A 16387-nucleotide genomic window follows, 5' to 3' on the forward strand; every position below is an offset into this window, starting at 1 on the left:
CTGGTAGAAAATCTACAGGAGTCAATCCAAGTGAGCGGGAGAAAGCCCCGACGGCGCATGAGGCAAGATTTTTTTCCCAGTGGAACTGCACAGGAAGGTAATGGTCAGCCTGGTGTTGTAGAGGCTGACTGTTAATATTTAGATACTATATAGACACTGAATTTAACGTGCTTAGAATTTTAAAGAGGGCATTATAATTTGTTGACTCTGCTGTTGTGTTTTCTACTCATCTTTCTAAGAGGAGCATGGAGTAGAGAAAAAACTGCCTGTCTGTTATTTGATTCCATCTTTCTGTTTCTTCTAACTTAGAGTGATCTTACCACCCTCTTCCAACCAACATATTATAATATTATAGGACATTTTTGTGGTTTAAAAACTTTTTAGAACTTGGCATACCTTAATAATATTAACTGAATCAGGAAGTCATTGGGTTGCTTGGTTCCTACTAACATAAAGGCTTAGTTCTGACAGCAGATATTGATTCATGAACTGTACACTCTCTAAATAATTTATTAATAAAATTTAATCCAGCAATAACTTAAAACAACAGTACAGCTTCAAGTTATTATATAATGCATGCTCGTTTTTATTGTTTTACTGATTCAGACAAAGACAATGCCAGTAAAGCAGTGACAATACAGTAAAATCTAAATATGTGGAGACGTTTTGTGACCATTTCAATATGTCACTTTTGCCTGTTTCTTCACAGTTAAACAAATAGGAGAACCTAACGTAGAAGCAGACGTAGAAAAAGATCAAGTGTTTTTCAGTATCATATCAGAAACTATAACAATTTCTTTCAGTATTTTGCCATCTATAAAGCATGATTAATCTTAAAGACACACCTTGACAGCTCTTTTAGCTGCCACGTAGCAGAAAAACAATTTTTCTGTAGCTCGGAGGGAACCTCGGCTGCCATTAATCTGAGAAGAAATCTTTGCCGGGCCTCTCATACACCATTTCAGAGGTTGGGAGGGGTAAGGCAGGGAGAGACGGGGAGGGTGGTAGGTCACTTGGTGGTCCAGTGGACTGGAAAATGTTGCAGGCCTCTGGCTGGAAGTTAGTGCATAGCTATGTACGCTGGAGCTAATGTGACCCCTGGCTCATTGGAGCTCTGATTTAAGGAACGCTGTGTAACACGGCCAAATGCCTCAGTAAAGACGAGTGTCAAAGACAAATTACAGAGGCCAGTGAAGCAAAGTGAAGAAATTGTTCCCCCTCGTCTCTAATGGGAAATCCATAAATTTGGGTTAGGCAGTGAAAAAAAACAACAAAAAAAAACAAAACACAGATTTTATAATAAATATGGCAAAGAAACCAACAGGAGAGGTGGTCGGAGAAAAGAAGACTGTATCATCCAGTCACATGCAGGGCGCTCTCAACCTGCTACAACAGGAGCTGCTGACAGGTTGGTCATCAATGAAAGGAGGCGGAGAAAGAGGAGAACAGAACAAGGGAGAGGAAAGAAGGGAAAGGAGAAGAGAGAAAGAAAGGGAAGCTGACAGGTTCACCCCACCTCCCCTCCGCCCCCACCGTCCACAGCAATCAAGGAGGTGAGGACACAGAGGGGAGGAGAGGAGAGGAGCTTCAAGCTCAGCTGCATGTCAACCCAATCATTACATCACATGACCAGTTAAATTGGCATGATGGGTGCTGTGCAGTGGAGTAGATTTCCACAATGTAGTCCTGCTGATTAGGAACTGTCAGCATGAGATGGCATGGCTCCCGCAGGTTGACATGTTTCACACTTGAAACCTGTAGTTTTGGTGCCTAAAACGGTTTTAGATGATGGTAGAAATCTCTCCAGTGTCTAGATGACCAATCCTACTGAAACTTCCAAACATGTCACCAAAAAAACACACAAAAAACAAAAAAACCCCACTGGAAACAAATAGGAGACAGAAACAACACCAGGTAATATGTGATAGTTGTCCAGATTTGTTTGCATTACACCCCACGTGCATGCTTCGCAGCGCGGACGTATGCAAATAGGAGGCGAAGAATGGAGAATAATATAGTCACTCTGAGGACAAAATGTGGTGGCAGCGAAGCAGGGAGGGCGGTGGAGGGGGAAATAGCCCCGTTCATCTCCTCTCATTTTCTGCCCGCTACTACCCGGCAGAGTTTCTATGGCAACCCCTCAAAAAGCGGTGTGCGGTGAATTGTGGATTTGAGATGCGCCGTCTGATTGCGCTGTGTGGAGGAGATGGCTGGCTCTTTCGTCAGCCCTTCCCCGTGTAAAAGGAAATTGGTGAAGGGCTCCAATGAAACAGCACTCCATATGCTTTATTTGATCTGCGTCTTCTGGCTCGACGTCATGTATGTGTGTGGGGTGTGTGTGTGTGTGGGTGTGTGTGTGGGTGGGCGTGTGTGTGTGTTGGGGTGCATACAGTGTGCAGAGCGGGCTCACCAACGCTTTACATTAGGAATCCGGTGCCCGCCTTCCCTCCTCACCAAGAGAAGCCGCTTGTCACTCTTGGCACCCACCAGACATCGCTCATAACTAAAAAAAAAATAAAATAAAAATGAATGAATGAATTTGTCTGGCGGACCGTGTGGACTCATCAGTATGCTTTGACTTTCAGCTGATTGATTCGAAGCCACTGATGATTCACTTGTCTGAATTCAAACAGCAGCGTGCAGCGCAGTGCAGTGTGTCCTGAGTGTGAAATTATGACAAATGGAATAGTTTCAGATCCCCGCAAGCCCTCCCCTCCCTCCTCTCACCACCTCACTGCTTTTCTTTCTTTCGTGTCTTTCTTTTTTTTTTCTTTCCCATGCAGGCAGGAACTTGTGCCCGTGACTGACATGCACTGATGCGGGGGTCTTTGTCACAAGACCCGCTCCTTTCTGTGTACGAGTAGGACATGTATGTTGTTCAGTGGGAGCTCCTTCTCTCTTCTTCTGAGTGGCTGTATGATGCTTGTAAGCTGTGCCAGTCCCCATTAGCATCCCATTATGAACCAGCATGATCACTCGTCACTTAAAATGCCTGCCACAGCATGCACTATGTGTGTGTGTGTGTGAAAGCTTTTTTTTTCCCTTTAAAGCACGTGTGTGAACGTGAAAAAGAATCACAGTCAAGTGATTGAGATGGCCTTGTTTCAGAAGAAGAAGTTTAGAAAAAAAACCGGTAGCAGAGCCTTGCAGTGAATGCAATTTCATTTAAATGTCTCTGCAAGTGTTTGGTTTGTTTGACCCAGATTTCTCACCTACCCCGCAATTGATAAATTGGATATCCGGAGGCAGCCTTGTGCAGCTATTCAATGTAGTTTCTATGTAGCGAGCAGCGCCCTCTGCTGAGTATACCCGTGTTGCACATGATTTGTTTTCGAATCTACAGCCATGTGAAAAATATAACAGCCTGTTTTCCTAACATATGGGGGCATATGGGTTCTAATGATTCATTTTAAAAACTGATGAAAAATTTAGGTAAAATAATCAAGCAAGTAAGACTAAAAAATATACAACTTTCTGGCGAGGAATAAATTAGGAATACTCCCACATTTAGTTCCACAAACGTAAAATAGCTAAAATCACATCAGGACCACAAGATTATAACAGTGGTCTTCAAAGGAGGTTTGCCTTTTTGAACCTGAGACATTTAGTTTGCTGTGCTCCTGACTGTTTGAATTGAGAGAAGGATGGAGAGAAGGATGTTAGAGCTGTCTGGGAAAAAAACCTCAAATTAAATGTGAAGCATGGAGGGGGAAATCTCATGGCTGGGGAATGCCTTATATATCTAAACAGCTCAACATCATTTTCCCCATGGATTGCGCCATCTATCGAAGGGTGCTTGCTGAACATGTGAGATCATCTGTCAAAATAAAAAAAGCTATTGCAGTCTGTAGTGAGAAACCAGGTAAATAGCCTTCAACAGTGCTTTGCGCATGTAGCTTTGATCTCAATATGTTGCAGTGGTAAAACTTGATTCAAAAGTGCTTACCAATAGATCTTCCTGCTTTATTTATTTTGTCATGATCATGAAATTGTAGGTTCTTTGAAGGCCAGTATTGCTACCATTATTTCGGTGTGACTCCACAGAGCTCTGCTTGTCTCCTGTCACGGTCTGAAAACTTCTGCCTGCACCCACAGTCACAAATTCTTTCGAACTCACTCAGGTCTGGAGGAATGTTGAGTGTCTCTAGCCCTTCTCCCTGGAGATTAGAGCTCCCCATGCATGGCCTCTCTCCTCTCCTCATACTCATTCCATAGTGTGCCCCCTAAGAGCTGCTGCATTTTTATCTGAGCCCGGTGATTGTGACAGATTGGGCCAATGATGCACGCACACACACACATTTGAGTACACACATGTTCGAGGCTCTATCAGAGGGGAGGTTGCTTTGCCAAGGGAGGGACAGACAGTGCCAGGCTTGGGGTATAAAACCCTCCCAGGATGAGACCGGAGTCCTCCCCTAAGCTGGACTCTTTCTCAGTCCTTTGTGCCAGGACACTGTCAGGACCGGCAACAGACGAGCCGCCAGCATGAATGACATCTACAAAGCAGCGGTACGTTCTCTCACTCAGCTCATATGCTTTACGCTGTGTGTACAGTCAGCTCCTTCTGATGAGGCGATTTGGTTTTGCTGGATAGTCCCCAAAACTCAGTGAGTGCTAATCTGGGAGGAGAAGGATTTTGTTTGCACATCACCACTCTTACCATTGATTTGTAGAGAGAATTTGGTTTATTCTGTAGAAGGCTTAGACAGTTTTGTGATTGTTTAATTAGCTGGAAAAAGTCCCATATCTTTTTGACTAACTGCTGGTATTTGAATCCTGCCAGTGTCTGTTCAGTGTGTCCCCTCCATCACCAGCTGGTATCAAACATGTTTGTGGATCTTTAACCATATTGGAAGAGGTGGGAGCCATTTATTGGGGTCAGTGAGCGGACATGTCCCCGGTCATCACTCTGCTGCTTCATTCTTGACTTCAAATGGGCCAGTCCTGCCTCCCAGGGCTAATTTTGGCAAGTTGCTCAAACGATTATGCTTCTGCAGTGCTCTGGTCCCATAGAGGGCCTTCAGGTTTAGATAAACTCCTCCTCCACTGGATTCCAGCATTATCTGTGATCTTGAAAGCTGTGCTGTCGTGTGTCGACCCCTGTCCTGCTGGACAGTGGACCCGGTCGTCCTGTTCCCTCACATCCCAGCTGAGCAGGACATCTAAGACAGTAAAGGCACCCAGGAATGTACATAACATGTTTGTTTGGATACATCATTTCATATATCATCACTTGAGGACTGTGTTTGTTTACAAGTGATCATCTGAATGTATGGCTGTTTAATTTACTACAGACGACAGATGATAACTCTTATGTAAGCAGCTGTCTCCCTCTTTCGCTGTAGCTTTTGCAGGATTACTGCCCCATTGTTATGGGTGATAGCCACTGCTATGCTAATTTAACGCACTCTGTGGCGGGTTCCTTTATCCGTGGTTCCCGATCATGTTGTGTTTATTTTTAGCTCCCCATCATTCTGGGTGCCACACATGAAACATACATTATGTGTTTTAATTGCAGATGCAGCAATGAAAAATTTTCCAGCGTATTTCCAATCTAAAGTTTTTGATGACTGGAAAGAAGATCAAACTTTTAGTTTAGCATTGTTAGCATTGATCAAAGCTGATTGGATGTGTAATCATCCAGTCACCATCTAATTTCTTGGAACATCTTTGGTTTAACCAGTATCCGTTAAGTCAGAGGAATACCACTTTTGACTGAAAAGTTATCAAAACAAACATGAGTAAAATAGTGTGACATTTGTTGAAGATTTCAGGTCCAGATACCAGAACTAAAAACTTTCACAGTGAAATTAAATTGTTAATATGAGACAGTGTAGAAAGGGGAAGACCCCACTGATTTTGTTCAGGTGGTTCATTCTTTTAATCGTTTCATCTTTTACAGGTTGAACAGCTGACAGATGAACAGAAAAATGGTGTGTAATTTTCATTTTATTTTATGAATTTTATGGGAACAGTTTCACATCATGTTCCTGCTTGCTAAAGAAAAGCACAGTATGATGGATAGTTAGATGCATCTGATGCAACTAAATATATCTTTTAAGTACTTTTCCTTTACTGTTGGGGTGTTGCAGAGTTCAAGGCCGCCTTCGACATCTTTGTGCAAGACGCAGAGGATGGCTGCATCAGCACCAAGGAGCTGGGAAAGGTTATGAGGATGCTCGGTCAGAACCCCACGCCAGAGGAGCTGCAGGAGATGATAGACGAGGTGGATGAAGATGGTAAATCAAAACAGGCAAACGAATGGTTGACCTCTTATTGCCCATAGTTCAGCGACCTGGTCTATCTTGTTGTGCATACGGAGCATCAGTCAGACCCTCTATACTTAATGTCAAATGCTAGTCAGCGGTCGTAACGACATCAGGATGTGTCAGACTGGATTAAAGGGGAATTGTTTATCAAATGATGCACAAGTCGTCTTGAATTTTCCATGTGATGTGATGATCAAAGGCAGAAAATAACATTTTGGATTTACCTCAGAAAGGTTTAATATGTGATGTACATTTTGGCATGCTCTCAGATAAAGAATAAGAATGACATTTAAATGTCGCAACAATTTCTGCTTGTCATTGTGAACTATAGGTATCTTCTTGTGTCAGAAACATGAATAATCTCAAATAAAAAGGGTTGCACATAAAGTCATTTGTGCATTGTTTAAATTATCTGAAATTCCGCTCTGAAAAGGTGCTTTGAAATGTGTGTGTGTGTGTGTGTGGGGGGGGGTGTGTGTGTGTGTGTGTGTGTGTGTGTGTGCAGGGAGCGGCACAGTGGACTTTGATGAGTTCCTGGTCATGATGGTGAGATGCATGAAGGACGACAGCAAAGGGAAGACAGAAGAAGAGCTTGCTGAGCTCTTCAGGATGTTTGACAAGTATGTTTTTATTCTTGAACCCTACTACTATCAATAAAATATTAATCCCATAAAAGCAGTTAGCTGATCTTTGAGTTATCTGACAAACAGACGAGTCAAATTATATTTAACAAGTGGATGCTTTCATCTCAGAACCACCGCAGCCTAGTTATTAAATTGCACTTTAGTGTGGTTGCAGCAAAGTATGCTCCCCATGTGCAAATTATGAGCTCTGACAAAATGCCAAGTAGCTCTGCAGAGAACTGCATGTAGTTCGCTCCTTAATCGTTTTTGACAGTTCTGAGTATTTCTAACACCCCCTAGCATGTATGCCAGACACCTCGTCTGAGCATCAAAGAACAAACGCCCCATTCCTTACTCCCATCATGGTTTTGCAGAAATTTTTAAAGCCCAAGATTTGAATTTTCACATGATTTTCCTCTAATGCTGCCCTTGAAGCTCTGTGTGAATTCTATGAGAGCACAACATAAATTGCACTGCTTTGGCTGCGCAGAAATGCAGATGGTTACATCGACCTGGATGAGCTGAAAATGATGCTGGAATCCACAGGAGAAGTGATCACTGAGGATGATATTGAAGAGCTGATGAAAGACGGGGACAAGAACAATGATGGCAAAATTGACTATGATGGTAAGGGGGTTTAAGCTCCTAAAAACAAAGAAGCGTAATGACAGAAAAGCCTCTAAAGGTTTCTAAAAGTCTTTGTCTTGACAGCAATAATATACCCTGTGATTGTCTCATGGTGTGTTTGGTTCAGATCCTGCTTAGCAGACTGGTTCTATGTTGTGTTAATTGGCAATTATACATCTAAATGAGCAAAGACCATATGTGGAGTTTCTCAAGGCTTCATTTTCACTCCGCATTAATTCAACGTTATATGGTTTATTTAGCTTTAATTATGGAGAACCAGAAGATCTCCTGCAATATCTATCCATCCTGGAGATGTACCATTTTATATATCTGTGTCATCGCTTGATTATAGTCAGAATTTTCTTTAACTTCATGCAAAACATACTCAAAATATATGGTTAGAGAAGAGCAGTCAACTGGAATCAAAGAGGCTTGAAATCTGAATGCTGTTATGGATTTAGAGCTGTGTATTACCTTCTGGATAAAATACACAACTAAATCAGTTTATTAACATCTTAAAACCATAACCCATCAAAACAAGACACAGTAAACCAATTTCTTCATTGCCCTTGAACTATCTTGTTTATAGACATTGATTTATAAAATATCTTTCCTTGATTTACTGTTTCATACCAATTTGGCAGAAGTTAAGCAGCTTTCTGAACACGGTTTTCTTATTTTACAGAATTCTTGGAGTTCATGAAAGGAGTGGAGTAACCCTGAGCTGGAGAGGATAAAAGTTATTTTGAGTGTCATTGTGACTCCACAGTCATCTGTGGAAAACTGGATTTGGCTGCAGTTGATGGAAAACAATGGGTCAGCAATGCAAACACTGTATCTGATTTTTTCGTCTTTTGTATTTTCTATCATATCTTCCATTGTTGAAGACACAATTTTTGACTTTCAGTACATTGAATCTGTGTAAACGTGTCTAGATCACTTAAAATGTTTGTTGAGACCAAATATTATTTCCCCCATATAGCTGATTTATGTTGGGTTTTTGTATTATGCTTCTAGGTAAATATAATTTTTCAAAGGTTGCAGTCCAGTTCCCAAAATAATGTTGAAGATGTAAATAAACGCAAAGTAAACTCTTGTTGGAATAATCATTTTATCCATAAAATGCGCCGGATCCAGTGAGTGTGCATGCCATGATGTACAGTTTCTCTGTGTCTAAAGTCCCATCAGGATATTTCATTCTGTCCAGGTATGACTGTCTGTTGCACTTGTAAGGTGCACTCATGTAATAAACAAAATCCGACCAACAATAAGATTCCTCTGTCAGTGCAGTGATTTTGTCTGGTTTGACATTTTTCATTTCTTATATATCTAGCATTAAACTTTTTTTTTTCTAGAAATTAAATTCCTTCTGCTTCCTTTTGATCCATCTGTGTAATTTCTACTCTGTATTGGATCTTGTCTTTGAGCATGTGAAGTATTCTCATGGTTGTATCCAGTTACACAGCCTGTTTACAGAGGAGCTATTTATGTCTAATCATGTTAGTGCCCCTGTCAGAGGATCAGCGCCACCAGTTGACAGTCAGATTCCTTTTTCCTTAAAAAGAAATCTGTTGACTACAGAGAGATAACAAGACTGCTATTAGCACAGCTTTAAATTTGGCAGAAATGTTAGCACTTCTGAAGTATCTGAACAGTAAGAGCAAAGTGATGAATCTTAATGTCTGCAAGACTTTTACTTGTTTCGAAAAAAAAAATCGACATATTTTTCTAGGCTTTTCTTAAGTGTTTTTTTTAAATGAAAAACTAAAACAACCTTGTAACATACTGATAACTGTGTGTAAGCCATCAATCTGACTCACTCTTTGTACAAAATCGGGAACCCAGCCATGCAGTTATAATAACGTCCACTTGATGTCAGCAGGACAACATAGACCCATGTTTTGTTTTGTGTTTTTTGCTTGTATTCCAGTAAGCCCAGGAAAACAGATTGCTTTGCACAATTACACTTCTCCAAATATAAATAAAAGAATAACACCAAATTGATATAACACAAGAATAATTCCAGTTGGCTTGAAAATAAAACTATCAATCCAATGTATTGTAAGTGGCACAAGTAATTTGCAGTGCAATAAACAGCTGGAGAAAAAAAAAAGCATATTATAAACGTTTTATTAAGAAATTCTTATTCAGAATCACTTAACAATTCCAAATGACGTGACTTTGTTTTATTTTGTTAGATTCCTATTTATCTTATCCTTTTTTTTCTCTCTTTTGTAAAAAGCACCTTGTTGAGGATTTTTGTATTTCGGAAGGGGAATAACTGTGTGTGAGCAGCTGACGTCAGTGGCCTGACTGATGACAACATCCGAAAGTTCCTCCTATCTCTGTTTTTTTTTCCTGGTTCCCTGAAGGTGTTAGTTTGGTGGCTTCAGGGGATCAAAAAACATAAACCTGCACTGAACTAAAATCCCTCTGATGGGATTTCTTTCTTGAACAGTGTGACTCATTAACATTACTCTCAGTAATGCTTGAAAAGTCTTTTTGTGTTTTTGCTAAACCAAATAGTAAGATAAGGCACAAAATGTCCTATAAGAAAGCTGATGTACTCGATATCCTCACTCAGATTAAACCACTCTGCTGGCTGAGTTCATTATAGGCTCTGCAGACAGGAACAGGATGAGCCACGCACTCAGCACCATCAATGAGAGGCTGGGCAGCCGCAGAGTAGAGTGTGAATGAATTTGGGGTGTGGTGCACTATAGCTGCAAGTTGGGTGGAGAAGTGAACCAGTTACGTAAGACCCACTTGATGACTCATGCCTGCTGTTCATAACACATTGCAGATATGAGGCACCTTTGAAATTGTAGCACTTGCCCTAAAAGAAAGAGGATGTGCACAACGTAGGCTGCAGTAAGCCACTAGCATTATATAACCTCATTCAGCTTAATTCTGCTAAATGGCATAATCCATTGACAGGGAGTGAGTCAAGCAGATGTATAACTTTTTAAAGTAAGAATAAGATTGCTGAACCGCTTTTCATAAATGACTTATTGAAACCACTGGATCCAGTAAAAGTGTGTTACTAAACCATGCCAGGAGCAAGGTGATTCACAACCTTTTCTCCCTCCGATTCCCTATGATTTATTGATGTGTAAAATCCCCGGAAGAGGGAGGAATACCCCCCACATGACATTGAATTTACAAGGCGCCGACTACTTTCAGATGCCCACACATGCAGATCTCTCAGATGAAGGTGGTAGACTCTTTGGTTTAGAGGATTCCTGTATTTTTCAGCTTAACATCACTCAGCCTTGGACCTGGAAAGAAAGAAAAAGTCTCTTCTTTCTCAACCTTCCACATGGAGTTAAATACAAAAAATAGGTTCCAAAATTTCCTTTTTGATTTTTCTTAGAAGTCTATTTATGGAGAATTTTTTTTCTTATATTGTAGACAGTGACAAAAAAGTATTGTTCAGACTATGTCTAAGATATTCAGTTTGTAATACAGTTGAAACATTGTCTTATTTTTATAAACATGTTTTCCAAGACGGTAGAATATTGACAGAATTATTTTTCGCCGAGGCACACGTTTACAAGGATACAACACATTACTTCCTCGTATGACATCATAGGAAAATAAAAAAAAAAATACATTTAAAAAATCAGATGGATAATCCTTGGTTACAATAACCAGTTTCTTATAGATGCCACATCTATCTGTTCAAACTGTGCAAGCATAAACAGCCGTGATGTGGCAATTCAAGAACACAGACTCTGTTTTCTAAAGACGAATGTGCCAGAACGAAAGCAAAAGGCCTCGCAAAGATGGCGCCTGAAGCTGGAACGAGAACTTCATTATCCACAATGAAACACGTCCTGATTGGTTACTCTAAATTCCCCTTAGGGGTGAATGTGTGTGCACAGTTGTTTGTCCTATCTCTGTGTTGCCTTGTAATAAACTGATTATCTTTTCATGATGTGCCCTGGCCTGCCTCTTGCCCAAAAACTAATGGAGACAAACGGACAGAAGACGTAAGGTCACTTGCCTTAACCTGTACTCGGCTCTGTGTTGTGATTGTTGTCACTTGACGATAAGAGCAGAAAAGCTGTCTCTAAGCAAAGTGGCTTAAAATTTGAACCAGTTCCACCAGTTCTGTAAAAAGGAATGAGTCATAATTCCACCAAACAGAATTAATTTTGGTCAGACAGTGAGTAACAAAAAGTTAGGTCTTCTTTATAATTTACGTAAATGTGTGGTTTAAACTCTAAATATGTACTCTTGGAGGGTTTTCTGCTTAAGTAGAACCAAATGTAGGTTGTTTTTCTTGCCATCAATACACAATGAGGAAGTGGAACACTTCTGACTGAGAAAGAGTGAAAGCACTGCGGATCAAGCTGGAACAGACAGAATATTGTATCATGACGCTCCATCCCACTTCTGGTGCTGAAAACACTGAAGTACTGTCTCTGGACTGCCCCGCCATAATGGCCCATAGAGAAGTAAGACCACAATACACAGAAATCCCAAATTCCACTGAAAGCTATTCATTGATTCCCATGAATAACAGTAATTGTTTTCTTTTAATGCAGCTCCAGAGGGTTTATCTATTTTTACCAGCAATTAAAGGGAAACTTGAAGTTGTGCATATGAAATGATAGAGGAAGAACATGCAGCAATGTGAAAAGTGAAAATACTGACCTCTTAAGACTGATCAAATGTTTAAACTTTTTTTGGAGCAGTAACTAAACCAACGTCGTCTTCCTGTACCTTGAACTTAAAGAACCATTGACGGATTTTGAAACATCATTCCAAGCCGTGTTGTAAAGTCTTATAATAAATACTGTATGTCACTGTAATAAATTACCATATTAATGCCACTATTTCCTTCTTATTCATTAAGTCTAAGACAATCAACACAAATCTGGTTTACTAAAATGGCATGTTTTCATGTCCTTCCTATTTTGAAGAATGTGTCTGTGTAAAAAAACACCCAGTTATTTTTGTTGTTGTTGTTGTTGCAAGCCTTCATTTTTCTTCATGTGGTATTAGGCTTATGCAATAAAATATCTATTTATTTGAAGTCTTCTTTACAACTTTGCCAGATATAAAGACATATAAAAGAGCTACATGTGTATTGCTTAACAGAGTATCTGTTTCTCGTGGCCTAAAATGATTCCACTAGAGATCAAGAAAACTGAAGGCAGAAAAAAAACAAAACACTGATTAAACTGCTTGGAACACTCAGTCAATCACTAAAGTGCTTTTCTCATTGTATCGTAAATTTTATCTTGTAAAACTCCAATCCCTACTGAATCAATACTTAGTGAACCGCTTTGCATTTACAGCTGCAATTCTTTTGGTCCATGTCTGTGCTGAAATCTTTGGTCACATTTTTAATGGCATTATTTGAATGTTACTTGACTGGGCCATTCCCATGTGTGGACATTTATGTGTATAAAACATTCAGTTGTTGGTCAGGTTGCATGTCTGGGTTTGTTGTCCGTGCTTAAATGATGAACATGCACATCGGTCTCATGTCTTTTGCAGTTTCCTTGTTTCTTCTGAAATACTCTAGAACATCCTCATATCATGATGCTGTTACCATCATGTTTCACCATCATGTTTCAGAGGAGGTGGATTGTTCAAAATGATATGCAATGTTTCCTACCACACGTAAAGCTTTCCGTGTAAGAGAAATTCTGTGTTGATCTCAAATGATCAGAGCATCTTCCCCTACAGGGCTTGTGGAAAACTGCAAATGGGATTTCTTATGTCTTTCCTTCCAGTTTCTGTCTGCCATTAGGATTGGTATAATAGATGCACTTCCAGTAGTTCTCGTTCCAGGCCCACTTCTCTAGTGGCTGCTTCTGTGATAAATGTTTTCTTGCACAGCCTGTCAGTTTAGATGCCCAGTCTTAGTAGGTGTGTAGTTGCGCAACACATTTTCCACATACTCTTGCGGAAGTGGCAAAAGCCTGAGAAGTGAACATCCAGATGAGATGTTGAAAGCTTGGGATATTGTTTTGTAACTTCATCCTGTCCCCTGCCTGTCTGCTGTGTCCTTGGTTTTCATTGTGTTTTCATTGTGTTCGCTAGTTCTCTAGCAAACCAACTTGGTCACTGGTATCTTTTGAGGGCAATCACTTCTACTGGATCTAATTTACGGTAGGTATATCAGGCTAAAGAAGCCTGAATACAAATCGTACATTTCAGTCAGATCCTGAGTTGTTTTGGGGTTTTCAATTATCATTATTCTGTGTTCCTTAGTCTCTTTCTTTCATTAGATAAGCCTTGTTTCTGTTTTACATTAGTCCAGGTTTTCATAGTGATTTTAATTTACGTTTATTTCTTCCTTATTTTGATTTTCTTTGTTACTCTTAGATTCATTTTCTCAGTTTCCTGTATTGCTCTTCTTTGCCCCTCGCTGCCCCTCTCCCATCAGTCTGCCTTCTGCTCTCTCCCCTCACACCTGCAAACCGTTTTCTCTGGTCTTTTCTTCCAGCATTCGTCCTCACAGTATTTAAACACTTCTCCTGCTCTCACTCCTCACTGGTTCCCCCCGTTAATTTCCCGTCAGTATCCTCCCATCTTTTACCCAGTCTTTATACTTTTTGTTCAGCTCTGGCTCCTTGAGGTTTCTTTTTATTTTGTTTTTTTTTTGTTACTTTTTTTTAATTAAAACTACAAAATCTACTCAGCGCCTCTGTCTACTGCATTTGGGTCCATCATCACCACACTCATCATGACAATTTCAGTTGTTTATAAGAAAAACATGGCTTTCCATATCACAGTTTGGTTATTATATGTTGGCTTATCGCATTAAGTCCCAACAAAATCCATTACAGTTTGACAGAAAACGTAAAAAGGTTGAACATTTTTCTTTACTGTGTAATATAAACGTCTCAGGCCAATTCAAAGTATTTTACAAACGTAGGAACATTCTCTTTAACTTACTGAAAGATTTCTGACAGGAAACAGCATATGGCCATGTGTAAATGGCATGCCAGGCAGCAAGGCAGTTCCCAGCAGCGCCTCCTCCTCTATCATTTTTTCTTAATGTGACCACATGACAGACAGATGACCTTTAATTTGTGTTGGGCCTCAGAGGACACAAAGAAGGTTCCCTTTTCATTTACGTAGCCAAAGATTAAACTGCAAACAAACATCACTTTGTGCTTGGCCGGAGCACTCTACCGTACTTCGCCGCATGGTGAAATTGGCCACAAAACTAGAGACTTCTGGTGCTAACAGATGGCTGCCTCAGTCTGCCACAAGGATGTGCCATGTGGCTCTGCTTTACACATGACCCACTATTTGGGTTGCCAAAACTCACACTCACTCCGGTGCCTGGGAGAACATACATGTCTTTCAGAGAGGGCCGAGGAGTCACGAGAGCTCTGTTTTAAACAGATAGTTTATCTGTCGTAGGTTGTAGCAGTGATAAGAAACTTCCTGTTAGTTGGCTTAAAGGTCCAGCAGATATCCTTCTGCGTGACAACGCAGCAAACATGAGGATTAGACTGAAATAACTTGCAGTTAACTTGGTCTTTTCAAATAGAGCGAGAACACAAACAGTCAGGCCTCACTGAAAGTCTTAATGACTCACTCATCTATATGTATGTAGGAGAGCAGGTCTGACTTTTTTACAGAGGCGTATTTCCTTATGTACATGGGGAAATAGGAAGCAAATATGATAAATGTAATTCAAGAGCTCTGGGAAAGGACTGGCAATCCCCGTAAAATGGGAGATGAAATCCCTGGCATGTTCACGCATACCGTTCCACCGCAGTCATTCATCCCACTACATGGCCTGACTAAAGACTATTTCTAGGATTTCTATAAAGGTCTTTGAAGACAATGACAATTTTATCATCACTGCTTTTGTATACACTACACAGTACTGAGAAAAAACGCTCCTTCAGTGAGTTCTTCAGTTTTTGCTTTTTCGTCACACTTAATGCTCCCCATTAATAATGACTTTTATTGTCAGGCAAAGACAATTTGGGTAAATGCAAAATCCGGTTTTGACAATAGGACTTTATTTATAAAGGAAAAAAAAAAATTTAATCAGCATGTCCCTATGTGAAAAATAATTGCCTTGAAAACCTGATAACTGAGTGTACCAACCTTGACAGCAACAACTGCCATCAAGAAGGCAACAAGTCTTTTACATTTTTGTGGGGGAGTTTTTGGTTTTGGGAGCGTCTTTGAGCATGAATGGTATGCTAAAAGTCACGCCACACTATCTTCCAGTCCAGACTTTGACTAGACTATTCTGGTACTGTATTCTTAGGGTTGAATTGCAATTGATGACTCTGAAATGAAAAGTCACAATGCCACCACCAAGTTTGACTTCAAGTATGACGTTGCTTTTCTGAAATGTTATCTTCTTGTAAGACGTAACAGGTCACACCCTTTACAAGAAGTTTCGCTTTTGACTCAGTCCACTGAATACTTTCCAAAAAAGTCTTGGAGCTCATTAAGATGTTTTTATGGCAAATATGGGATGTACCTTTCTTTTCTTTATGGAGCTCTCCTTACAGATACCACTTTTACTACTTTGACCAAGCCTCTTTCTTATTGTCGGATCCCGAACACTCACCATAACATAGGCAACTGAGACAAGATACAGTATACTCATAGTTTGAACATAGCTTGCGTTTTTGTGACTTCCTGGATGAGTCATTGATGCGCTCTTGAATTTATTTTTAGAAAGATGGCCACTCCTATTAAAAAACAATGTTTCTTTGAACCTACAGCTAATTTTATTAGTTTTGCTCAAGCTAAAATTCTGACTTCAGAATTATTCAAATCAGAATTAGAATTTGAGCAAAACCAATAAAATTAGCTGTAACAAATTGGAGTAATTTTTTAAAGTTCATTCAAGGAAACATGTCAGTGTGCAAA

General features: G+C 40.1%; 1 protein-coding gene across 1 annotated transcript; it reads left to right on the forward strand.

The window, feature by feature from the left end:
* The first annotated feature begins 2942 nt into the window (after nt 1-2942).
* Nucleotides 2943-8792, forward strand: tnnc1a (troponin C type 1a (slow)). Its single transcript, XM_032564278.1, has 6 exons — nt 2943-4509; nt 5903-5933; nt 6093-6239; nt 6775-6889; nt 7383-7519; nt 8205-8792. The coding sequence occupies exons 1-6, from the start codon at nt 4486-4488 to the stop codon at nt 8234-8236; spliced, it is 486 nt and encodes a 161-aa protein (XP_032420169.1). The 5' UTR covers nt 2943-4485; the 3' UTR covers nt 8237-8792.
* The last annotated feature ends 7595 nt before the right edge of the window (nt 8793-16387 follow it).

Source organism: Xiphophorus hellerii, chromosome 1 (assembly GCF_003331165.1).
Source record: "Xiphophorus hellerii strain 12219 chromosome 1, Xiphophorus_hellerii-4.1, whole genome shotgun sequence".
NCBI classification, from domain to species: domain Eukaryota; kingdom Metazoa; phylum Chordata; class Actinopteri; order Cyprinodontiformes; family Poeciliidae; genus Xiphophorus; species Xiphophorus hellerii.